General features: G+C 37.6%; 1 protein-coding gene across 1 annotated transcript in view; it reads right to left on the bottom strand.

Annotated features, from left to right (window-relative positions):
• FOXP2 (forkhead box P2) overlaps positions 1-27,500 on the bottom strand; it is a 392,766-nt gene that overhangs the window by 9,874 nt on the left and 355,392 nt on the right. Inside the window, exons 17-18 of the mRNA XM_080391001.1 lie at positions 26,509-26,578; positions 25,506-25,669 (exon numbers count right to left, since the gene is read on the bottom strand). Of these exons, the coding sequence (XP_080247127.1) occupies positions 25,506-25,669; positions 26,509-26,578 (234 nt within the window). The remainder of the gene's footprint in view (positions 1-25,505; positions 25,670-26,508; positions 26,579-27,500) is intronic.

Raw genomic sequence — 27,500 nt, 5'->3', positions numbered from 1 at the left:
CTTCCTTGGTAAGGAACTTTGTAAAGGTTAGTATGACAAGCTTCTCAAGTTTTAATGTGTACTTTGTCAATTTTATAAGAACATCTGTGTATACAGATTCACAGATGCATGTGTTAACAAGGAAAAAGAATGAATCCATCTGGATTAAATTCTGAATTTGGTATCTATAGAACGTGCTAAGAGCATTTCATTTTTACTTAGGCAGGCAAAGTAAGGATCAGCTATCTTTAAATTCTTGCTGAAACAAACCTGTTTTATTCAATACCTTATTAGCACCTTTATTCCCATGTTGTTTTTCTAAGTATTCCTTGCATATATATATACAATTTACCTTGAATTAAAGCAGAACATCTTTAATTTTCACAGCTAGAAGAATAGACTAAAAAAAAAAAATTAACTGAATTTACAAAAGCAAATAAAATATGAAAGCCAGGTCTTGGTTGAAGTAGATATAAACACAGTAAAACTCTTAATTTACAAAATGAAATAAAGTAAAACTATGAGTAGTCTCACTGTATATGGGTTCTTCCTTCCAAATAGAGTATACAAAATAGACTAAACAAATATTTAGCAGTCAGCTACAACACATGACTTCCTTATAGCTAGAATACAAAATGAAGATTACTATCCAAGGATTACTGAATTACTATCTGGGTTAGTATCCAACACGCCACTACACAGTGATTGATAAAACAATAAAGAACAAGATAAACTGCCTGATTCTCTTTGCAAAGTTAACCCTGCCGTAAAGATTAAAAATGGAAATCGAGCCTAATCTCTTATGTCTCACTGTTGCAATGTTTCTAGCAGACACCTGAGATTTGGAACACCCCAGGGTGAGCTGAGGTCATGCACTATCTACCTCAGGGTAGACTTTACTGAATTTGAATATAACTATTAGGACCCACAGGCAACAAGGTGCTTCAGTCTCCCATCTAAATTTCATTCTATTTGTTCTTATTTGTTTGGGAGTTATGTTGCAAGGGAATGTGGGGTCATTTAGAAATTACTTTTATCATTGAAAAACATCTGAACAGTGACTTCTGAAACGGGGAAAAAAACATTCATCCCTTTTCAAGGCAACAGAAGTAATTGTGTGCCTTGAGATTTAAGGGACCTTTGATAAGGTTCGGTTTTTTATTTAGCATCTTTTTCAAACAATTGTAAGCATTGAAGAGAACTTCTGAACTCCATTTAAGCTTCAACTTTCAGATATTTTCTTCAGCATTCTAAGTGACTAAGTTTTTGATGGAAGTATTCAGTGTTTTTAATCATGATGTAATGTCATGTTAATCACTTCCAGATGCTGTAACACTGATACTACAACATTCTGTCCCCTGTGTTGCTCCCAAGAAATTGCATTTCACGCTCTGGTATGCCTAGCATATTCCTTCATCTGTGGGACCTCAAGGGTCCGTACCAGGACCAATACTGTTTAGGATCTTCATCACTGCCATAGCCCGTGGGAGTCAGTGCACCCTCAAGCCAGCCTGCAGACAACACCAAGCAGAGTGGTGCAGTTCATTTGGTGGAGAAAAGGGATGCCGCTCAGGGGGACCTGGACAGGCTTGAGGAGTGAGCCCGCATGAACCTCATGAAGCTCAATGCCGCTAAGCATGAGGTCCTCCACCTGGGTCAGGGCTATCCCCAATATCAATACAGACTGGGGGATGAAGGGATTGAGAGCAGCCCTGTGGAGAAGGAGCTGGGGATACTTGTGGATGAAAAATCGGACGTGAGCTGGCAACGTACACTTGCCACTCGGAAAGCCAAGTGTATCCTGGGCTGCATCAAAAGAAGCATGGCCAGCAGGCTGAGGGAGGTGATGCTCCCCCTCTACTCCACTCTCATGAGATCCTACCTGGAGTACTGCATCCAGTTCTGCGGTTCCCAGCACCGGGCAGACAGCGACCTGTTAGAACAGCTCCAGAGAAAGGCCACAAAAATGGTCAGAGGGCTGGAACACCTCTCCTACAAAGAAAGGCTGAGAGAGTTGGGTTTTTTCAGCCTGTGGAAGAGATGGCTCTGGGAGATCTTACTGCAGCCTTTCAAGGAGGGTAGGTCTAGACTGGACATAAGGAAGAAATCTTTTGCAGTGAGGATAGTAAGACACTGGAACACGTTTCTCAGAGAATCAGAGAATGGTTTAGGTTGAAAAGGATCTGAAAGACCATCTAGTTCCAACTCCCCTGCTATGGGCAGGGACGCCTTCCACTAGACCAGGTTATCAGGTTCCTCCTCTTTTCCCCCATGTGGGGAACAGTATGTGGGGCAGTTGCAGTATCAATTACTCAAACAATTTAAATCTATCTAGAAGCTAATGTCATTAGTCCACAGAGATCCTTTTGGAAAAATTTACATGGCAACTAAATGAAAAATGGATGCCCCACCATTAGAAGTGTTTGAAGTCAGGTTGGATGGAGCTTTCAGCATCCTGATCTAATGAAGGATATCCCTGCCCATGGCAGGGGACTCTGACTAGATGATCTTCAAATGTCCCTTCGATCCTAAACCATTCAATGATTCATTGCTATGCTTTCCTTTCCATGCTTAAAAAATTTTGACTACAAAACTTTTATTTTTTACCAGATAAGTTTGGTTTCTTTAAGGGTGGTGTCCAGGCTGGTTTTTTTTTTTTTTTTTTACATTTCTGTTGTTGGAGTGCAGCCACTGTAAAAACAGGGAGGATAATAAGAAATATCCATTAAAAATGCACTACACGTTAAGATACTAGTTCCTCTTGTGCTGTAATTTTTTGATATTGAGGGCCTCTTTTTTGCCCTTTTTTGAAGGATAGTTCAAAGATTATTTTGATGGCTAATCTGTGGAAGGATTAATACCTTAGAAGACTAATCAGGATACAAAATTTTCTTTTTTTTCAACTATATTTTCATCCAGATCAACAGTAAATCAAGACCAAACTCAAGCAGTTCAGTTGTCCATGCAAAAACAAATTCCATAGACTTTTCTGCCAGCAGCTTAAGAACACAGATTGTAGAAAACACTGCCACACAAACACCTCTTTCTGGAAGTGTAAGCACAAGGAATAAACATAGGCTCTTGAAACTAACATTTCTCTCAACTCTAGTGTTTTCTAGAGTTTGTTTTTTGAAATCAAGGGTTGAAAACCAAAAGTGAGGCATGTTGATTAAAGATGTAAAGGATCTTACATTTATAGTATTTAATGTATGTTTTGAGGAGGAAACAACTATACAAAACATATATGAAAACAACCCCCCCCCTTTTTTTTCTATAAGCAAAACAAAATTTGAACACCCATCTTTTAAATTGCTGAATAAATTCTTATCTTGAAGACTTTCAGTATAGAATAATTTATCTCAAGGTATTTATAGCACATAGAAACCGAAATATTCAGATTGGTATTTGTATGTAACTAATATGAAAATATGTATGTGTATGTTTCAAAAGACAGCTATACATTTAAAAGTATTTATTTGTAAATTCTACACTACCATTCTGTTATACAATAGGAGCAGTGTACTAAGGAAAAATTCCCATGCAAACCGCTGAGTTTTTTAAACATATATTCTTAAGACATATTTACATATGCCATGTCTTTTTATTAATAACAATGCTACTCAAATATATCTTAACAGGAACATAGCTTACTCATTTCTGACTTCTGATCAAAACTTGGCTACTACATAACTGGAATCTGTATTTTAATAAAGATTAGTATGGTTCCTTGATGGACCAATCCTGGGTTCAGAACTATCAGTAATAATTTTTATTAATGATACAGAAGATAGAATAGAGAGCACGAACAAGTGTTGGCAAACTACACCTCTTCTTGAGCTCAGGACTAACAACACCACGTAAACAAACAGGAATGGAGGAGATGCCTGCAGCAGCAGCAAAAATAAAATATGGCGATGCTAAATTACTTCAATGGACTTTTTGGTAAGGATATAAAAAAAAGAACATTAATTATTTCCACGGATCACCTTCTTTACAATTGGTGGAATCTAAAAAAAAAAAATATTCATGCCCTAGCGCTTTCAAAATGAAAACCCTGTGAGATACCTTTGTAATATAAATGGATTCTAACAACTTGCAGAGCTGCCTGCTCATCTCAATATATTACTTCTTCCTTGCTCACAGATCAGACCATGAAGTTCCTCAGTCTGCCTCAAACACTCACTCTTCCACACACTTTGCAGCTTTACATGGAGATTTTTCTCTCACCCCTGCAATTGGCAAACTACAACTGCACATTCTCATGTTCTCAGATGTATACTATATCCTTAAAGACATCATTATTTACAACATTTAACTGGAAAGAGTGCCAGGTGCCAGGAGACAGGTAACAGTTGCTGGGCACTTCCAGAGGCCTCACAAAGACTGTTTGTAGACTGCTGGAGAAGAGTTTTGAGGCTTCAAAGGAAAAAGAAAGATAACAGGACAGGCAGTTGAGGTATAAATATATACTAGAAAGGAATGTATAAAGTAACTTCCAAATATTTAGAGATGAAGCCAAATTCCCAAAGCCTACAATAACTTGCTTGTACAAGGTGAACTTGTCTTCTGAGTTTTGTACAAGGTAATCCTGATCCTGCCTTGGGAAAACTCATTTATTATAATAGCTACTAAAATCCTGCTAAAATCTCGGCAATGGTAACCAAACCAAATTGATGTGTTAGAAACCATACAGGCACCTGAGAATGGTCATGTAGGGATTAGGGCTTCTATACCCCCAAAAGGTGGTGGGATCAGCAGCCCATCTAGAGCAACGCATGCAGCATGGACAACAAATAGGAGCAGCATGAAGCCACTGCACAGCAGGAGACTGACACAGTTGCCATCATGGAAATGTGGTGGGATGACTCGCAGAACTGCAGTGCTGCAATGGATAGCAATCAACTCTTCAGAAGGGATAGGCAAAGAAGGAGAGGTGGTGAGGTAGCCCTGTATGTTAGAGAGTGTTTTGAGTGTCTAGAGCTGCAAGATGGTGATGATAGGTTTGAGCATTTATGGGTATGAATCAGAGGGAAGGCCAACAAGGCAGATATCCTGGTGGGAGTCTGTTACAGACCACCCAGCTAGGATGAAGAGTCAGATGAAATATTCTATATGCAGCTGGGAGAAGTCTCACAATCACTAGCCCTTGATCTCGTGAGGGACTTCAACTTATCAGATGTCTGCTGGAAATACAATACAGCAGAGAAGAAACACTCTAGGAGGTTCCTGGAGTGTGTGGAAGAGAAATTCCTGACCCAACTGGTGAGGGAGCCATCTAGGAGAGGCACCCACCAGACCTGCTGTTTCTGAACAGAGAAGGACTTCTGGGTGATGTGATGGTTGGAGGACATTTTGGGCCTAGTGATCACAAAATGATAAGAGTTTTCTGTTCTTGGAAAAGTAATGAGGGAAGTCAGCAGAACTCCCACCCTGGATTTCCAGAGGGCAGACTTTGGCCTGTTTAGCAGACTGACTGACAGAGTCCCTTGGGATGCAGTCCTGAATGGCAAAGGAGTCCAAGAAGGCTGGACATACTTCAAGGAGGAAATCTTCAAGGCACAGGAGAAGGCTGCCCCTATGTACCAAAAGATGAGCTGGTAGGGAAGAAGACTGGCCTGGCTGAACAGAGAGTTTAGGCTGGAACTCAGGAAAAAAAAAATAATAATAGTTCACTACCTTTGGAAGAAGAGGCAGGCAACTCAGGAGGACTACAAGGACATCATGAGATCAGGTTTGGGGCACAGTGGCTGGAAAGCTGCCTGATGGAAAAGGACCTGGGGGTCCTTGTTGACAGCCGGCTGAACATGAGCCAGCAGTGTGCCCAGGTGGCCAAGAAGGCCAGAAGCATCCTGGCTTGTGTCAGAAACAGTGTGGCCAGCAGGACCAGGGCAGTGATCATCCCCCTGCACTTAGCACTGATGAGGCCGCACCTCGAATACTGGGTTCAGTTCTGGGCCCCTCACTGCAAGAGGGACACAGAGGTGCTGGAGCGTGTCCAGAGACGGGCAATGGAGCTGGTGAGGGGTCTGGAGCACAAGTCTGATGAGGAGCTGCTGAGGGAACTGGGGTTGTTTAGCCTGGAGAAAAGGAGGCTCAGGGGGCACCTTACCACTCTCTACATCCATCTGAAAGGAGGCTGTAGCGGGATGGCAGTTGGTCTCTTCTCCCAAGTAACAAGCAATAGTTACTTGGGAGCAACAAGCAAAGAAGAAATGGCCTCAAGGTGTGCCAGGGGAGGTTTAGATTGGATATTAGGAAAAAATTTTCACCAAAAAGGTTGTCAAGCACTGGAACAGGCTGCCCAGGGAAGTGGTTGAGTCACCATCCCTGGAGGTATTTAAAAGGCGCATAGATGTGGCACTTAGGAACATGGTTTAGTGGTGGACTTGGCAGGTAAAGTTAACTCTTTGAGTCAATGATCTTAAAGGTCTTTTCCAACCTAAACGATTCTATGAATATATGATTTTAAAACAAGTGTTCCATTCAACTTTTAAACATTAGAACGTGTGCTGTTACTGACAAGAAAACAACCAGATCCTATAACCAAGTACATGATTTCTTAATTAAATTGAGTTGAGCTGATGTCAACAAGGAGAAAAGACACTTGATACAATATTCTCAATTATGGATAGCATGTTTTCTACAGAGGTTTCACGTCGCATCAGCTTTCATGTAAGGGGATATCAAATCCAGCAAAACAGCAGTGAGACTGCAGGACAACAAAATACAAATAATTACAATAACCAAGGTTTGGATTTGGTTAGCAGAAATAGTGCTCATTCCAGGCTTTGAATAGAAAATACAATTTTTCTTTGGAAAAAATACTAAGTCATACAATGCTTTTTATAACCATCAGCACTGATCTACTTCAGAGACCCTTCCTCTCTTTCAAACCAGAGATTTCACAATTTAAGTTCCTCTGTATTTCTTTCATCCAATTCTATGGAAGGAAAAAAGAATTAGTTCATTTCTCATTTATATATGTAGACAATATGCAAGGGGTTCAGTTTTTATTCTGAAAGCCACTGGGGAAGAGTCACAACCCCTCCAGGATTCCCAGTGGAACAAACTCCACAGTTTAGATCTGGATCGTCTAAACACTGCTGCCCATATCCACCCAAAATCTTTAATGTTCTGCTGAAATCATTTACGGGAAAGTGCTGTGAGATGTCATGACAGAGAGATGCAGTCTCTCAGACAGTTAAGTCAATATAATGACTGGCACTGAAAAGACTTTGCTCTTGGCTTTGTATTGAAAAGGTAGTAGATGCTGAGAGAGAAAAGCTGCCTAGGTCAACGTGCTTACTGTGAGCTTTGTAGCCATGTATATGGTTTGCAGCAAGTCATGTAATTTTTTCAAGATCTTTCAGTGCATTTTTATTCCACACAGGGGTTGCAATAATCAGTCTAAAATCATGAAAGGGAGATTTTTTTTCCTGGGTTGCAGCTGGAAGTATTTTGTATTGCTATGGTGATTTAGGCACCTAGTAACACTAGGGATTTTTTTTTTTTACTTTGGTATTCAATGGCACAAAGGGCAATAAATTAAATGATGTCTTGAAGTCCCTCCCAGGCTTATTTTCTATGAGACTTTAATTTTGATACTATTGACTCACTAGCTTTCCTAGTGACTTCATGTAGAAGTATATAAAGATGATGAATTTTCTGGAACTCAGCTGAAGAAAGTTTTCTCAGGGGAATCTTTGGGACTGAACAGTTTCTAAGCCATGTGTGGTATGACAATCTACGTTGATTATTTCCTTTAAGATTTTGTTTGCCTGTTAAAATAATAAAGATTTTTAACAGTTTGTTTTGTTGTTTTTTTTAAAAAAGGTAGCTCCCAAACAACTTCAACCATTTCCCAAACCAAATCATGAACGGTTTGATCCGTTTTTCCTCACAATTCTGTAGACAGCCTTAAGCCCACAAACATTACCTCTTCAAAACCAATTAGTTAGTCTGCAGATATTCTGCCAACTGTACTATTTCTTCACTATCTTTTTCTATTACATTGACTATCCTTCAACATATGAAAAGAACAAAACAGAACATGTTATATTTGTATAACACAGTATCTGTTACAGAATTTCACATTTCCAGTGTAACTTTTAACATTAGACACCTGCAATTTTTATTTGCATTTTTACTTATTACGCACACTGTCCTCAATTCTTCCATGCTGTAGACATACTGATCAAGTGCAATTTTTATCTGTTCCTTCTGACTTGATATTTTTAAAGCTGTGACTTTCATTACACTTTCCTACGCAAATATTTTTCACCAAATAATATTTGGTAAAATTACAATCACTCTATTACAGACATAGTAACTGACCTGTTTATTTTGGGAGATCCTCCCCCCCCCCTCCTTTTTTTTTTTCCTACCTAGTGATCTGGACTAGTATTTCCACAGGAAGAACTGTATGTCATCTTGCCAGTACAGCTTTAGGTCTGTAGGATATCCTACAGCAGTTTTAAAAGGAAAGCTCTCCTTTCCAATCCACTGTTTCAGATCTATAATTTTTATATTTATGCTTTGGTAGGCAAATGGAGACAAATCCTCAAATCCTACAGTATTTTCAAGATATCTAATTCTATTACTTTGTCTCTTTACAATTTCACGCTATTATAAAAAGTTTATTATTTTTCTTAAGCAGAAGCGAACTGTTTATTGAGATGAATATATACAGCCATTTAGGGAGATACTAATCCAAATATTGAGAAAAGGAAGAAAGAGTATTAGACGAGTAATTAAATACAAATTCAGTAATGCTACGACTGTCACAGAATCCATTATTATTTTTTCTTGAACACCAGGAATCACTTCCCCCATGTATTTATTACATATACTGAAATGCCAAAGAAGTGCTATTATTTCTAGGTAAAATAATGCCTATATGCAAATCTCTAGCATCAAGCAAGAAAAAGAGGAAGGTCCAATTGTCACATACCCTTGTCAGGCAGCTGAGGGTGCACTCCCTCACTTCATTAAGAAAAGAGTGAAGCTACAGCATCCTGGTAGAAGATGACTGGAAATGTGGTGCCTGTAGAAGCACTGCTCCTCAATAGGGGGGCTTCTGGATGTGCTTTGTCAACCTTCCACGTTCAAATTACAGCCTTCCACCCCAGACCCTCCAAGAGCCATGCTGACAAAAAGAAGGAAGTAGCAACCTCTTCTTCTCTCAAATGCAACACTTAAGCACAAAAAATACCTTAAAAAGATAATTCTTCTCATGTCTATTGTCTTATCCATCATCAAAGAATTCAAGTCTACCATGATGAAGTTGGGAGTTGCACTGACCTGGTGATGGAAAGCAGAGGTAGCAGCTCTAGCTAGAAGTAGACTAGCACTACTGTAGATTCTGACAGGAGATAAGAGTGCACTGGAATAATAATTAATAAGGCCACTAAAGTTTGTCTTCTTCAGTTCATCACTAGAGGAGACGGTGTAAAATGGAGTTAATAATCAATGGTCACAAAGTGCCTCTGGTGCATCAAGGTGTAGGAACAAGTAAGGAGTCTGTGTAAGTCCATTAGTGCTTTTACAACCTCCAAGACTTGCCTTCCTATTTATCATAGACATTGATAATGTTTTATCAGTTGCTGTAAAATAAGCTAGTGTTTTTCATGCCTTCAGTTCAATTATTTTAAAATAGGCGAGTCCCTCTAGGAAAAAAATAAATAAATCACAAACCCCACCATTACCAACCGCACCAAACTGGTCTTGCAAACACTTCCATTTTGTGATACCTCAAAAATGATGTAAACTCACTGTAAGATCCAGCCCTTCAGTGAGCACCTGACATGACTTTCGCTGGTATCTGTAAAACAAAATTCAGAGCATCTTTCTCCTTGAGCCTCGTTGCTTAAAAGGCTAGGTTGTTTCTGCTCACTTTCTCACTGTTTTGTCTTTACAAAAAAATACTCTACCATCACAGAATAATTCATGTCAAAGGGGCCTCAGGAAATCTCTAGATCAACCTCCTATCCAAAGGTGGCACAGCTACAGGGTCAGAACAGGTTGCTCAGGGCTTACGCAGAATGGTAAGGGTTGGAAGGGGCCTTGGAGGTCATTTAGTTCCAACCCCCTGCCATGGGCAGGGACACCTTCCACTAGACCAGGTTGCTTAAAGCCTCATCCAATCTGGCCTTGAGCATTTCCAAGGGTGGGGCATCCACAGCTTCCTCTTACCCAGAGTTACCTAGTTAGGTCTTCAAAATCTCCCAGGATGTAGACTGTAGGAACTTCCTTGGCAACTGCACCACTCAATGCCTGACTGTGTTCATGAGGAAAGGGTTTATACCCAGTCTGAATCTCTCATTTTAACTTACGCCCTCTGCCTCTCAGCCTACCACCACAGTGAAGAGCCTGGCTTCCAATCTCCCTGTAGGTACTGAGGGTCAGGTCCCCTCAAAGCCACCTCTTTTCCAGGCTGATCAAGCTCAGCTTCCTCAGCCTCTCCTCAGAGGGCAATTCTTCTGACCATCTTGGTGGCCTTTTGCTGAACTCACTCCAGTTTATTGCTGTGGGTTTTATATTTGAGGTGCCAAAACTGGACACAGTATTCAGGTGTGGTCAAAGAACTGTGGAGTAGGATGGCGATAATAATTTCCCTCAGTCTCTTGGGGCCCCCTGCTGTGCTTCATACAGCCCAGAACACTGCTGACCTTGGCTGCCAGGGCACCCTGCCAGCTCATGCTCTGCTTGCTCTCTGCCAATATCCCCAGGGTCTTCTCAGCAAAGGTGCTCCTCAGCCAGGCCATCCTAGCGTGCATCAGTGCAAGAGGATCTTCCTTCCGCAGTGCAGGGCATGGCATTTCAAAAAGTTCCTCTTGGCCTAGTCCTTCAGCCCATACAGGTCCTCTGAATGGCCTCCCTACCCTTATGCGTGTCAGCTGTTCCCACTAGATTGAGGTAACCTGCAAACCTGATGAGAAAGAGGTCCATTTTCCATAACATCAATGTTAAACAGGACAGGTCCCAGCATATCCTATGTCTCAGGAGAAATCAGAGACTTCCCAGGTATCGCGAATGGAAGAACAGAGTAAAAGGGAAGAACAATTCTGGCAGAGGAAAGCTACTCTAATATCAAGGTGAGGGGGATAGCAGGAAGATACTCATTGTTATCTGAAAATCTGAACTAAGTGAATGCAACATGCTATTTTAAAGAGAAGAAGATGGCAGAAGCTATATAGGGTGTCTGAAAAAGAGGTACAAAGGATTAAAGAAGGCAGTTTAATGCCAAAAATCTGAAAAGAATGGGTGATTTTATCTGTATCTCTTGGATTTTAGGGGAATATAGATAGCAGAACATATTAAGGCATTACACTTTTAATAAAAGAAAACAAACCCCAAACCTTTGTAAAAGTCATATAGAAACTCATTGGTTAAGAGGGCATTCGCTATTAGTCCTGCCGTAACTGAGAAAACATGTTCTTGCTTGTATTTGCACAGATAAAGGTTCCAGATTTCAACATAAGCAATTTTGCTAATGTTGTAGACTACTAAGACTGTACAAATTTTCAAAGATCTAATAAAAATATTTCAGATCTGGGAGAATTCCTAGTCTTATTTGGAAAGAAAGATTTTAATGAACTAAAGTTGAGAAATGGAGCTCATAAGCAGTCACAAGAAATATCAGATGGAGATTAGGAGTGATTAGGAGTGACTGAAGACAGAATAAGAAATGAGGGAAAGCCAAAGACAAGACGACAAATGGTTTCCTGGGATAAAATCCAGATCTCATTTAAGTCAACAGCAAAATTCCCCTTGACTTCATTAGGGCCATGATTTCACTTGTGAAGTTTATTCACAGCAGAAGATGTAAGTGAAATACGCAATGCATCTGACAACGCTTGGGGAGAGTGGGAATAACCAAAGGTGATACACAGTCAACCACATATTTTTCTACTAGACAAATGAGGTGGAATAACAAGTATATATAAGACTACTAATTTTTCTTGCCCTATGAGGCTTCTAAGAGTAATACAACAGTAAACAAGGAGAGCTGATGGATGTATTTTAATTTGCAAATTCCTGTGAGAAACTTCAAAAATCTAATCCATACTGAAAAGAGACGTAAAAATTTGCCAGTAGCAAAACTAGTCAGATGAAGAAAGAAGAAAAAAATATTTCACAACATGGAGGTAGATTAACAGTGAGAATTCTCTAAGATCCTACATATGATTTCTATTTTGAATATAATTATGAATACCCCGGAAGAAGATATAAACAGAGGTAGTGACACAATATATGTTAGCCATATACAAAGTTAACTGTGGAAAAAACAACAAAGCTGACTATCCATGACAGATACATTTACTGTTGACAAATAAAAGAAAGAAAATAAACTACCCATATACATCTATCTACTGTAACCACTTGGGAATTATTTTCTAATGAATCCTTCAATGGCATCTCTGCCTAAGAAGCCAAAAAACCATATGTAGGCTAACTAGGAGAGAATAAGAACAGTGACAGTAATACATAACATGTTTATGTATTTATAGTAGGCCCTCACTTCAACTCGTATGTTCAATGTACTTGACTAGCTTTTAGCTATTACTCACTCATCTCAAAAACTATATAGCAGAATCCAGAAGAGAGCAATAGAAGTGATCTATGGCATGATAACCATATCTGTAGAAGGAAACACTAAAACCAACAGGAGTACTGTGAATTGATTTAATTTAGCTGCCATTGAAGTCAACACGAGTAGTAGCAGCTCGGAGATACCAGTAAAAGTGATAAATTAGAAATAGGGAAATAAGGAAAATATAGGGAAAAAAGCACATGTTCACCTTCACTTTACTCATACTTAAGGGTCACCCAATTTAATACGCCATATTTATGATAATTTTATCACTACAGTTATCCCACTAATAATTTATTTTAATAATAAAAAGGCACAGAGCTACCACTAAAGAAAAGGTTTTTAAACCCTCACTAACTTGCACAGCTAGTAAGCTGTGTGTTTAAAATTCATTAAATATTTTTAATATAATTAAAATATATAAGTAATCAATTATTTAGATGCCACCTGCCACTACTCTACGGGAAAATGTTTTAAGAGGTACTGACCCTCACACCACAGAAGCCAGCCAGCCATTAATTCATGGGGATTAGGAACAAACTGCTCCATGTTTCTTTCTATACCATACGCACTTCCCAACTCAGCGATGATTTTGTGCTGCTTATCTACAAAATGTACCAATACATTTGATCCTAAAGTGGCTGGAAATAGTGTTTGGTGCTTCTTGCCCTATCAGTTTGGCCCTGCCCAAGCAGAGCAAAACACAAACTGGTTCACTTTTAAATTAAGGACAGCTAAAACTCGCAGTTTTTATTCTAAGCAAAGTTTTGAAAATTGACATTGGTGCCAAATCAGAATGAAAAGGAAAAAATGCAAAACAAGTTTTTGAAGAATTTCAGCTTTACAGTAACGAGCCTGAATTAAAAAAAAAATAAAAATACAAACCAGATATGTTCTCCCTGTTCCTTTTAGCTTTGTACAAAGAAATGAGTGTTTGGTACAGAGAAATTTCTAGAGAATAAATTGACAGGTTTGTTGAAACCCATATGACAATTTTATTTCCCTTAAAAAAAATAAAAAAGATACTGTTGATTGAAAATGGATAATGAAATCATACAGATTTTTTTCCTTAACGTTCTGAAACTAGTAATTAAATTGACTAGCTGTCTTTTTTTTTTTTTCTTAATTTGGCAAGAAAATGCCAAGACAATAAATAGGGATACCCTATATAAACAGATATATTATCAGATATGAATATTAATAATACTTAATACAAAAATGATCAGATGTAATCTTTGAACTCCAGATAAATAAATTATCTTTCTGGAAAACAAACACATTATCAATATATTTTTTTGAATATCAAACGAGGCTTAAAACTCACGTACAATTAGACCTTCTTACATGATCAAAATCTTTAGGAATCAATTTCTGATTAAGAAGATGACATTAACATAGATTTTCTGATTCTAGTGACTCTTACTAGAATTCCCACCCTTGACATTGGCTTGCTCCCTTTGGTGTCTAAATAAATGTATTTTCTCTGTGACAGAACAACAAGAAAATGTAGAAACTTGACTAGAAATTAGCTTAGGGCACAGGCCTCTCAAGTCTTTCAAACCGTCAACTGCATCTAGTTCAAATGCCAAAAGTTAACATGCTGAACAAGGAAAAGGATTAGGGAGAAAGTACAGAAGTTTTTAAGGCAAAAAAAATCAAAGAAAAATGACAAAGGACTAAAGATTTAGGTGTATGAATATTTTTGGGGTTGTTGAAGAACAACCAAAAAAGAGCAAGCCTGTTAACAAAGTTTAAGAAAAAGAGGCTATGGATCTGGCATGCTCTGTAGTATGTGATGGATGGGAAGTTTTAAAAATTGTACCAGTTAAACAGAAACTTAGCAGCAACAACTAAATATCTGTGTTATTTGTTGGATAGAGAAGGCAAATGTTCTCTATGCAAAATCTGGAAAGCTATTCAATGACGCAGGAAAAGCTAGGGGAGAATTTGGACTATACTATGTGTGGTTTTCATACATCTTAATACAAATATGAGCTATATAAAATTGTTTTTCTATTTCTGTTGAAACCTTTTACATCAGTAAAACTCTGCTATCTTGGTAAACATATAGCATATCCAATAGTATGGGACAAAAAGGCTGAAACGAATCTCCTTTCACTAACACTTCCAGCACACTTTTGTGAGATTTTGTAAGGTAATGATCAACACTAGTCCAAAGTGGCACCTAAACATTTTGTTCTAATGCAGCACCAAGGGATTAAATAGCATTACACTTAACACCTAGGCATGGTACTTTTTTTTTTTTTTTCCTGGAACAATGTTCACTGAAAATGTTGAATGATAGGTATATGCTTCAAAAATTTGCACCAATATGCTAGCAACTTATTACTTTTTCATATGCTAAGTTTCTTGAAGCATTGCTCTTTTATTTTTTCAATGGTTAGGAGCTAGGACTTGAAGCGATGACTAGCTTTGCCTGCTAGAACATACCTGGAGAATGGCAAGACCTTTGGTATTTTTTTGCTGAATACCTGATGGCAACATTTAGCAAACGGAACCACACATCACACTCAGCAGGGACAAGTGGGTCAAATTAACCCGTATAGGAGCATCTGCACTGCCCTAGCATTTCTCACATTAGTTGAATCTTACGCTCAATGCGTATCTTTCTGTAAGGCTGAGTTTAATTCAATCTTAAAAACAAGAGTGCCTAAAAAAATTTAACTATGACAGCTGTTCCAGATTACAAAGTAAATGGACTTGGAGGATTCAGCTAGCCTGTAGTAAGGCATGGCACACATACACGTATATACATGAAAAAAACTTTTTCCCCAGATTTATCCGAAGAATGGGAGAAAATAGGGTTGGAAAGGACCTCAAAACATCATCTAATCTCTTAATCCCCCTTCCCTACCCCAAAGAAGTATCATTTATACCTACACCACTTCTGACCACTTCTAATTTCTTCTTAGAAGCCTCCAGTATCAGTGGTTCCACACAGTTTCTCGGTGCTGGTACACGTATTAGCACTTAAATATCCTACAAGCAGAAAAGGTTTTATTTTTTTTCTGGTGTCTATTCTATGTCTTCTTGCTGAAATACTTATAAATTATTTTTTGTCCCATTCCCAATGGACAAGGACATGTTTATGCTCATCTTCTCTGCACAGCATTCTGAAGACTGTCATAATTGCCCCACCCAGTTTCTCTCTTCTCAACAAACCTAATAAATTTAGTCCTTCCTCAGTCTTCAGAAAAGGCCAAACGGAAGAATTGGGTGAAAGATAGAGCTTGCTTTTATGTTAAGCGTGCTTTCACAATCACATACCTTTGTGAGCATACGTTCAGCTGGTGACCTGCTACAAATTCTAATCTTAAGAATGACTGCAGATCCAGTCATCACCACCTCATTTTTACACCAATGATTGTTCTTACATGTAACACTTGAAACATTCTAACTTTTCTCAGGACTTTTCACCAAATTGTTATCTATTACAGATTTAGGATTTACACGTGAGGAGCAACATGTCTGAAGAACATGTTATACCCATATGGCCTCTGCAAAAAAACACAATTATAGTCCACCAGAAGACTGAGCTGATTAGGAGATATCTGAGATATCACAGGGCCTAGGTTAACATACCCTGTCTCTTAGTTGCATGCTTTGGCCTGTGCTTAATGCAGAGTTCTGCTTCACAGGGCAGTATATGCCACCTGAATGAAATATATCCACAGTGCAATACATTGTTCATTGCTACATCTCTAAATACGTAGCTTCAACATTTTTAAAAAGTTTTAAATTTTAATTTCAGTAACTCCAGATGGATACAAAAGCATCATTATTTCTTTCAGGATGCCCTAAATAAAACGGCAGGCATAGTAACACGACACCACTCGATGGGTGCTCATCTCACTTCAATGCTAACAGTCATGGTTTGCCTTTTGGTTTAATGTACTTAATAGTATACAGTCTAACGCCAACTGGCATTGTGTCAAACACTTCTCTAAACAAAGCCTGATGCTATTCTACATGGGGACAGTAGTGTAAGTACTATACAGCTTCCATTCAAACTACATCTGAAGGAAGATGCTTTTAAAAAATTAAACAATTTAATTACTACCTCAAGACTGCAAAAGTTTGAGGCAGGGATCTGAAAATCCTTTTTGTTTTGCCTTTGTACAGCACTTACCAAAACTGGGCCCCCAGTCCATCCTTAATAGCATACTATACAAATAAACTACAACAGTTTAGCTAAATTTAGCTAAAATATGGGGTTTTCCCCCTGTAAGAACAGTGAGAAAGAAGAAACACATTATATAGGACTATATCTGGAATGCTTCAATAAACTGTTAACACCTGCACATGAAAATAAATCCAAATTGAGTAGTTTCATGGGATGGCTACTAGAAAGATGAGGGAAATGGACAGTCTGCTGAATCAGAAAGAGCCTGTTTGGTCCACCAAAATGGCGATTTAAAGTTCACAGTGTGCTCTCTAGAACACATTTGAGAAACAAAGAGAAAGAATATGAAAGGCCAGGTAAGCTAGAACATACATCAGTGAAACTAAATTGAAGTACATTTAGTCTGGAAATTTGAATGCAGCTTATAATAATCAAAGGAATGAAGTTCCACAGTGGCTTTCGAATTTGAGATGGAGTATGATAATTTTAGGAGAGGAATTATATGACGCGGTTGCCCACAACATGACTCTTATTTCCTGTGTTCTTAGAACAAGAGGACATAAAACTCAGAGGATATTTTTCATCTGTGATGTCTGATAATATCAAATCTGCAAGGAATGAAGAAAACAAGGGGAAACAAAGAAAAAAGTATCAACTTGGGGTAAGTCCCTAATTACCCAGAGTACCACTATCACAGCATAATACTGCATCAAAGAAACACTTCCCCTTATCCACCTCAATCAGAAGCTTACGAAAGTCTTTGAAAAGGGTTAGTGAGGGGCCATGATCATATAAAGACTCTGCAACACCATTAAACCTCTATTAATGGGTAAAGTGGAACAAATGAACTTGGTAAGTCCAGGAAAAGGAGGAAGACTACTGGATTTTTTCAGCCTAATTTAAGATACACATTTAATATTGTTGTTCAGTTGGAGAAAACCACTGGAATACCTGCAGTTATAACCCTAACAGAGACTGCATCAGAGTCTGTACTAGATACATCCATTCCCAGCACTCTTCTAAATCACAGACTGCTGTTAGATGCAATTGCACTTTGCCACAAGATTGTGAACACTGCCTTCACATATGAACTTCAGCAGGTAAAATCGCTTCTTTAGTCATCTTGAGATTTGATTACTTTAGTGTGACCTACACATGGTGTTTCACACCAAGATGAAATCTTTCTATAAAACCTTTAAAAAAAAAAAAGTGCATTGAAATTTATAGTATTTTACAATGTGTAAAGTGCCTAGTTTTCTATAAATTCTAAAGAATAAATAATAGTCAAATATAACAATTCCTCAGCATAATATCCTGTATTTTTCAATGAATCTTTGCTTCAATTTATGGATTGTAATTTAAACTATTGCTATAAACTACCAATTTGATATAATTATGTGCTTTTACTTAACTGTTTACAAAATACGTAAATGTAGACACATTTTGGACATGTGTATTTACAAAAAAATACCTAGAGTGTGCACTTCAAAAAAGTTTGGCTTATAATATTACTGTTACTCAAAATCCAAATGCAGTCATTGAAAGTGGATGAAATTTATATGTGCAGTTTTAGAAACACACAGTTAACGGCACTATCATCTCAGCTTTTGTATTGTACAAAAAGAGGAATCTCCTATGAAGTAAATTTAAGTTATACAACCACATTGCAAAGATTTAGTTGCACAACTTTAAAACCACATTTTTAACATCTGTAGCAATATTTAAGATGCTGCCTTTTCTTATACAGACCTGTTATGTGAAAAGCATAAATATCTTGCCCATGAATTGAGAATTCATGACAGCAGTACCACAAAGTTTTCAGCAACACAGCTTCCAAAAAGATTCTGTGAAACCCCACAGGAGTCTACAAACTTCTACAAGCCATGCTATGGGGACCTGATGCTTTTCAGCTGAAGACACTATCTCTGGAGTGATCTTTTCGTCAAGAGCATTGGGAATGTACTGCAGAAGTGCAACAATTGGGCTGGAATAATGTAAAGAAGAAATAGCAACTTCTGATCCAAAGTAAGACATGTAACATTTAAGAAGCTAGAGAAGAAATGATAAAGGACTGGAACATCAGTCTTGAAAGATAAGAAAATTGAACAGAAGCAAAACGTAGAGGACAAAAGGACTGAAAACTACAGCAATGCAAAATAATCATAAAGAGAATATAAACATTTACAAAAATATTCCAAGTGAAAAGTTATGTCAGTGGGAATGGTGAAAAATATTATACAAAACATCACTACTTATTTTTCCATTAGTGCCCACAACTGAGTTGCCCTGTATGAGAGTAGGGAGGGACAGTCACAACTCAAAAGTTTACTGTCGCATGATCCATACAATCAGTAATGGCTGTAAGGGTAAAAAGTAAAAATGTAAATCGTAAGAAACCAGCATGATAAAGTGTCGGATTGCTGGATTTACCTGTCCCTTTCAGATGCTCTGCAGCGCAAAGCCAAAATTGTTTCACTGTGTATTCTCACAATAGAGCTTCTTCCAATGGGAATATGCTCAGACAAAAGCCATAACCTTTAAGAACCCGTTTCCTAGCTGTTCCTCTTTTCATATAAAAATAAAAATCAATTGTTGTCACCAAGTCTCTTTGCCCATTATCTTCCTTATGTTAGATTTATGAATAAAAATGTGTGAAATTAAATTATACAGGCATTAAAGGATCATGTGATTAGGTGAAACATTTCTGATGAACAAGGATACCCAGAAATACTGCAATTGCTACCACATTCATCTGCTCAATTACATGCTTCTCACCTATTTAATAATGCTTGTTACATCCCTGTTAATTGATATGTTTCAAGAGTTTATTTTCTTATACACTATGTCAAGTCTTATACAATGAACAAGAGACCTGGATCATAGCAGTCTCCTAGAACAGAACAAGCCTCCAAGGTAAATGCAAAGAGATCATGAAATGGGACAATGCAACGATAACAAAAAAAAAAAAAAAAAAAAAAAAAAAAGCCACCACGAAAGAAGGAAAGACAGGGGATTGGAACATTATGAAGTTAAAGAAACAAGGGAATGAAAGGGATTAAAACTGGAATGATAGGTAACCCACTGTAAGTGGTGTGAAAGCTTAACAGTGGGGGACTGGAATAATCAGATATGGGAACGACCTGACAATGGCATGCTTTCAAACTGAAGCACCTCAAAAGTAAATGATCTTAGAGCAGAATAATCATATTTGCCTCTGGGAATAAAATTTAAAGATAAAAAAGTTTGAAAAAAATAACAAGTTTGATGATTATGCAGATGGAACTGCAGAGAGAAATGTTCCAGTCAGGGCAACAGTGGGAAAGGTAAAGGAGTAGGGTTGGTAACAACAGCAGAATACAAAGGAAAAGGTGACTGAAACCACAGACGGTTGGAACTCACCTTTTCACAGACAGAATTGAAGACGAAGGACTACACTGGATAAGCTTATTTTTCTAATTCATCTCAGATTGACTCTTACTCTTGTTCATTCTAACAAAAGTTATTCTTTCTCACAACAACGTAACGTAACATTTTCTAGAAACAGCTTTAAAGATCACAGGATATATGTGTGTCTTGACATTTGGCTTCAAACAATTCCTCTCTAACAGAGTACAGCACAATAGCTGAACGCAGAGTGTCATATATGAAATGAGGATTTTAAGTTACTTTTTAAGAAATGACTCTAAAAAAATGTTTTTTGTTTCCACTGTACTTACTTAAAAAAAAAATAATCAATCAACAACTAATATTCTAGAAATTAGAATGACCTCCATTATCTCCAGGATTTTGGATTTCCTCTTAGGAACTAGATTATTTTCAAAAATCAGCTGAGAATATAAGAGATTAGTTGCATCGTCCTCAAGTCTACGCTTTCATACAGCACAAACATGGAGAAACCCATGAAGACGCCCCCCTTCCACAAAACCTCATCAGCAGGATATTTGCTTTCCCTATCTCCTTTGCTAACTCCTCCAACTCCTTATTAAAAGAGCTGCCCTGAGTTTTAAGAGAATGGCATAACCACCCCGTTGTTTCCTACGATAAGGCCACATTCTCTCAGGCTAGCATTTTCTGAGTTTTCTGATGACCAATTTCTTTTTTGTTTCCTCAGCTGCTATGAACAGCTTTGCAGATTAAAATTTTACCTTTCCCCCCCAAGATTATATAATGAAGTAAAAAGGGCATTTTGCATTATGCATTTGTCAAAATATAAACACACGGACAAGAGATGCACTAAGTGTTCTGGTGATAAAACACCGTGATCTGTGCCAGTTGCAATAATCACTTAAGCATCATCCATCTAGTACAAATGCACAAACACCAGAAAAACAGTTGAACTTGATTTCCATCCCTGATATTGTATCCTCGGGAGTAAGTGGAACATATAGAGACAGGAGAAATAATAACACAAACTGAACTTCATTATGATCCCAATGTTCATTTAAGAATCTAATTTATTTGCTCTGAAGGGACTGATTTTCAACTCACTCCCCCCCCCCCCCCCCCCGAAATTCTTCAGCAGTATGCTGACTACAACATGCAGGTTAAAAGAAGTTGTGTTATCACTAATGTATGAACTGTCATTATTGTCCCTAGCTATCAGTCCACAACTTATCCAACGTTGTTGTTTCTTCAGGGATGATAAAAGTTTTTCTAAAGTTTCCCAGAACCATGCAGCTTTAGTTGCACTCATTTGGGTGCCTGTGGTTTCTTTTTTTGCTTCAGAACTCTGCATTTATATCCCAAAGGTGTGTACTGTGAAGCTTCCATCTAATCCATGTACAATTGTTATGCAAGATTAGCAGCACCTAGTTCTACATAAATTATGAATTTTTGGATATAAACCACCTTCTGTTGTGTTTGTCACTTTGAAACCTGTTGCTTATCAGTGAAACCCCACAGCAATTCTGGAGAAGTAGTCCATGTTCAAAAAAAATGAAGGAAGAAACAGCTTTAAGTATTAATTTGAATGAAAAGGTAATTGTCTGACATTCACTGTTGACAACTGATATTAGAGGAAACTGGAATTTTGAACATATATACCCACAATAAGGAATTTATTTTCTCAGTGGAGATCTGTTTCAAGGGACCACTTAGTGCCCATGTCAACCTACCAGGAATCAGATTTGAAGACCAATAAAAGACAGAACTTGGATTTAATACTGCTGAAACACAGAAAATAAACAGGATTTGAGGTTCCACTAGTGATATACTGCATACCACATCATGGAATTACCACCTTCCATCAGACTGGGAATGGAAACTGGGAGGCATGTAGCATAAAAATTCAGATGCTTTACATAATTATTAATATAGGAAATATCTCAACTACCAGGCCATGGTTATACCGATCACCTAAAACTTACTGCAGTATTTTTAAGTGTTCAAGAAGTGCAAGAAATGGAGCAGATTATATATCATTAGCCAAGGAAAAAGTTGTAAAGCTTTTAAAGTGCCACTGCCCTAAATATACTGGCTAGGATTCACTGCACTTAAGCATTTAAATGTTATACATTTACTTGAAGTTATATACCTACCATCTTTAGTCAATGAGCAGATATTATTTTCAAAGGAAGCTGATTCACCCACCTATGTTAGATACCTGTCCACAGATGGATAAGCTGATGATTCTAACTGCTCTTACTACTCTGTTTCAAAAACCAGATGTGAAGTACCAGTTTCAAATCCAGACTGTAATAATTTCCCCACTTTCTGACGCTGAGTAGCTAAGATATTACAGTAACAGAAATAAATTTCTTTGATAATGTTCTCACGCTCAAAATACGGAAATATTGCCTACCATAAACAATTTTCATTATGTTTATAAAAAGATAAATTAATGCTAAAAAAATAATATGAACATTCAAAAGTAAGGAAGTTTTGCTATCATATATTTATCCGATAAAACAATATTCAGTACAATTTTAACAACCAAATGCCTAACTGAGATGCTTGGCTTTGACACTGTCACTGGGATTCTTCGCATTTCCTGCCGAATGCTCTAATATTAAACAAATGTGTCTCCCTGGAAGCTTGTCTAGAATCCAAACGCTGCCCCTTCCCAACTGAATGCTCTGATCTCTAAATTGCATGCAACCTCTCGCCTCTTTCCCTAATACCACGCTCCACTGCTCCTGGCTGTGTGCCAGCTTCAAGATGGCTGGCAAGGTAATTGCTCAGCATACTCCTGGCGTGGTGGCTAGTACGCTTTCCTGGGAATGAAGAGATGGAGGTTTAATCTACGTGGAGGCTAACAGAGCCACCAGCTTTATAGACGAGCGCAGAAATTATGACCCCCACAAGAACACTTCTCTAGGGGAGAAACACTCAGCCTTCCCAGGTGAACCTTCTCATGAAGCTACAAGTGAGTGGATGCTTATGGCAGTAAAATGTATTTTTTTTTTTCCCTAGTGTATTAACTGTTTTTCATTTCAAAAAACCCTGGGATTATGTAATCTGTGTAGGTAATGTAGAATTTTAAATTACTCTTCATTGTTTGCCATATTCCTTACTCTGCTTCTGTCATGCCTTCCCTATGTTCTTTTCTTATTTTCTTAAGTAATGCTCTTTAACAAAAATGAGGGACCCTGGCCAGTGTGGTCATGGATGCAAGGAAATGGCCTCTTATTCCCTGGACCTCGGCCTCCTGCACAAGCCTCTTCCTTTCGTGACTTTTTCTGGCAGACTGCATTCATTCCCTTTTTCACATTCTCAGCTCCCTCAGCAACGAAAGGGCAAAAATGTCACAAGTGAGCAGGTACCTCCTCATAGCCTCTATCTTTTGGTTGACAGCTCATGGTCTGACAGAAGCCCAGTGATCTTGCACTAAATTTGGTGCACAGGATGAATGAGCACAACCTCTTTCTCCAGTGGTATCTTGGTGCATGTACATTTTGTTGCTTCAACCTCTCAAGAACCGAGCAACACGTAGTCCTCAGTTGCAAAAGTCACCTCAACAAGCCCTGAAACTGCCTGTTTTGACAAACAACGTATCACAGCAGCGAGAGGGGAAGGCTGAATCTTGAGTTAGGGCGTAACTCAAGTTATTTGCCTTTTTTTATAGGCGAGAATTACTACAATATATGGTATTTTAGCTATAAACACAGCTATAAATGTAGCCATATCTACATAATCATATGCACAGATATCTCAGTTTATCCAGCAGAATGGCAGACAGTACATAGGATATGTAAACAGATCTGCCAAACACTTACAAAACAACTTTAATAGCAAGTGTCATTCTTTTCTGTAAAGTAGCTGTTTTTAACACACATGATCTAACTCTTGTTTGCTCTTTAAAGTTTTATTGTCTTGGCATTTTATACAGGAAGAGAGCATTAGCATACTCAGGAGAACTGCTAAAAGTAAAAGGCCTCAAGCTACCCACTGCATGGTTGATAGCATAAAGCATGGGATATAAAAACTTTTGTCTGATTGCTCACTTTACTTCTTTTAGAGTAGTGTTACTCTCAAGAGCATATATTCATGTTCTTTCTACTTCAAGTTTTATTACTTCTTTTGTATTATTTAACACATCTAAAGACACTTCCAAAAGACAAATTTTTCCATTTTGAAAAAGTAATGGTTTGGAACCTGATAAAATACATGAATGTTCACAGTGTATTATTTTCAAAGGCAAGTAGAATAAATGTGCAATAAAACAATTAAATGTGTGACAATAAACATTTCTATGTGATTATAGATATATTAACGTGCCAAACAAAAGAAAAACTCAGCAAAATATTTCCCCTAAAAAAAAGTCAGATCAAAATGTATTCTCCACACACCAGGGCATAAGTAAAAAGGGATTTTGGTCTCAACTGCCGTTACTGCTAAATATCCCACTCTAGAAATTGAAAGGAACATTAAAAATGTGAAAGAGAAAATGGAACAAAAAAAGGCAAATCAGATCAGCTATTTTAAACACAGGAAAAGAGACCACAGTTGTACATACACATTAAAAATCATCCTACGGTAAACTTAAATCTAAGTCTACTTAGATATCACACTGCTAATTATTATATAAATAACCTGGGAAACAATACCTCCAAGATACATGTTTTACTATTTAGTAAACAAGAAACTGCCATGTTTGACACCACTGATTAAGGCCAGGCATTTCTAAAGCTTCAGACACATTTCTGAAATCCACAATACATCAATTTTTAATACTTCCACTCTCTCAGCTCCATTAAAAAGATGGTAGGGGAAAGATTTTAGAGTAATTAATGATATAGTTAGCTGCTAAATATTAATAGGAATCGTAGTCTTGCATAAAATATAACATATAAACCTTGCCAATACAGACGCACCAGTAATTAAACTTGAATATGTAATTACACTGATTTATACGACAGGCAAAAAGTTACACTTTACTGGCTTCTATGTAAACTGTGGGCAACAGTTAAACTTTGCATTTTACGGTTTATATAAATGGGCAATATCTCTACTACAGTTCATAAATGGTTTAGAGACTCATAGTTAAAATTACAACTAATTCCAACATGAACATTCTGACTATACCTTACAAACCAGGCTGTGAAAATGACCACAGAGATCAGCCTCCCGTTACATTCGGTGTCTGCAAGTTGGAAGAGGTTTAAAAAAAAGCTTACACCAGTCTTAGTTCACAGTACACGAAGCCTTATCTGTTTAAATGTTTTAATATAAATGTTTAGTTTCAAACATATAGTTCCAGATGTTTCACTTACCATGTTTCAAAGCAATTTTGAGTAATACTGCGTCTTAGACTAAGGCATTTTTTCTTGAAAGGATGCTAACTGCACTTACATGTGAGGCTGAGGAGAGCAGCCCGGACTGCTATTTCCATTACTGTCAATGTGATCCAGCGAACCATTGAGATCTTCATGGACTGCCTGCAGTAAGCCACTGGATGCGTTATTTATCAATCCTGGGTTACTAAGCAATGGTAAACTACTCTCTGCCAGTGCAGCCTAGCAAAATTAAGAGTAAAAATAAAATTATTAGTCCATACATATACAAATCACTTCTAAATATTCATACATGTATGAATGTACGCACACAAAGCAGCTCATTTCAGGTAGTTGTAGAGGTGGTCAGAAGAATTTTGTGCATTTTCCAATTACTTTCACATCTTGAATTTAACAGCATCACTATTTCTGGTTTACTATTTCTTTTACATAGGTTTCATTATTATCCATTAACTATGTTCCAATATTCATAGCACTTTCTAGTTTTACGTATTTTTTTTTTTTTACTTTGAATTACACTTAACCCCTACGCCCTTCCACACAATGTATGGCTCCTTTATAATGCAAGCAGCTGCTGTACTTTAAAAAATGACCAGAACTTAACTCAAAATAAAAAAGTCCTGACTTTTGCCTCTTCTGCATAAAAATTATATATTATAATTAAACTTTAAAGTTTTTGCCATGAGCACTGTGTTCCCCAACACTATGATGTGAAATCATTTATGACAGCTTGGATAAATATTAATGCATATCCACATGCATTTGCAAAAGCTTCTATCAATCTAACATTTGCAGCAAAACTGAGTGTTCCCGATTTTGCCACAGGGTGTCCTTCTTGCTTCTTCACATCACAACTAGCATGAATAAGAACTAGTACTTCTTGTAGTGCTAGGTAATACAACTTACTTGGATGATAAGCCCAACTATTTAGAATGACCATCAGGCCCACAATAAACATAAATACAGGTACCACTATACCAAAGTATAACAGGAAATTAAATATGTCACACATAAGAACATAATCAGTGTGTACAAAGAAAGAATAGTTTAGTGTTTATTACCTGCAAGCTTGCATTAAGAGCTGCTCCATAGCCTAAGCTGGTGGGTATGTTTTTCACTAACGTTGGGCTTCTGAAAATAAATGATTTTTCAAAGTTTAAAAAACAGGCAGACATCCTGGCTGGCTCACTGGGTTAATGGGTTGGTTTTTCAGCTCAGAAGACCAGAGTTTTAAAAGGAAAAATGAGGTGAAGTTGGGGGTGAAGGGGCTCAACCTGTTAGAACACAGTGATTTACTTGCATCGGAAAAGCAGAAGTCTTGTTGTAATTAGGCCCACGTGGAAATCTGCTCTAAGAGCTAGGCCACAGTGACTCATAAAGGTTCTGATCCCACTGAAAGAATTTGAGGAAGATAGCTTTAAATGTTGTACAATGTCTGCCTCAGCTATGCTTGCTGTCTCATTTGGTTTTGGTTTTCATTTAAATTTAAATTTTAATACATTTAAATACATTATGTACAACTATGCTGAAAGTGCTGAATAAAAAGGTCTTACTCTTCCCTTCCAAGAAACTGAGGGTACAACAATGTATAAATAACCGTAAACAAACAATGCAGTGGATCGATTCATTTCCATCAAACAGATATCAACATACTGTATTTAAATCAGCCTAGAAATACTATATGCTAGTTCATCACAGAATTTTATTTTCAATAAAATTAGTGCCTAGGATGACTCCAGAGGTCAGCTGGGTGGCTGTTTACAAACGGACCCATTACAGAAACAGTATCTTCCTGCAAAGAAAAACCTCCAAGCTTTCCTCTCTGCACCTTTGGTATTCTGAATGGTTTTATCAAAACTAATTATATACTCTAAAGGAATAAAAAGCATCCACAGAACCAGACATACTGACATGGGATTAATTTGAAAGTAGGGCAGTAAGCATGCCAAAGGTCCTCCTGTGAAGGCTTCTCATGAATACTACCCTCATCAAGAAGATATTTTTGAGGTCAGGACTGTAGTGTATGATACCTATATTCCAAAATGACCTTGAA

Source organism: Falco punctatus (genome assembly GCF_963210335.1).
Source record: "Falco punctatus genome assembly, chromosome: 6".
Taxonomy (NCBI): Eukaryota; Metazoa; Chordata; class Aves; order Falconiformes; family Falconidae; genus Falco; species Falco punctatus.
The sequence above is the reverse complement of the archived record's forward strand: the minus strand, read 5'-3'. Positions and strand labels throughout refer to the sequence as shown.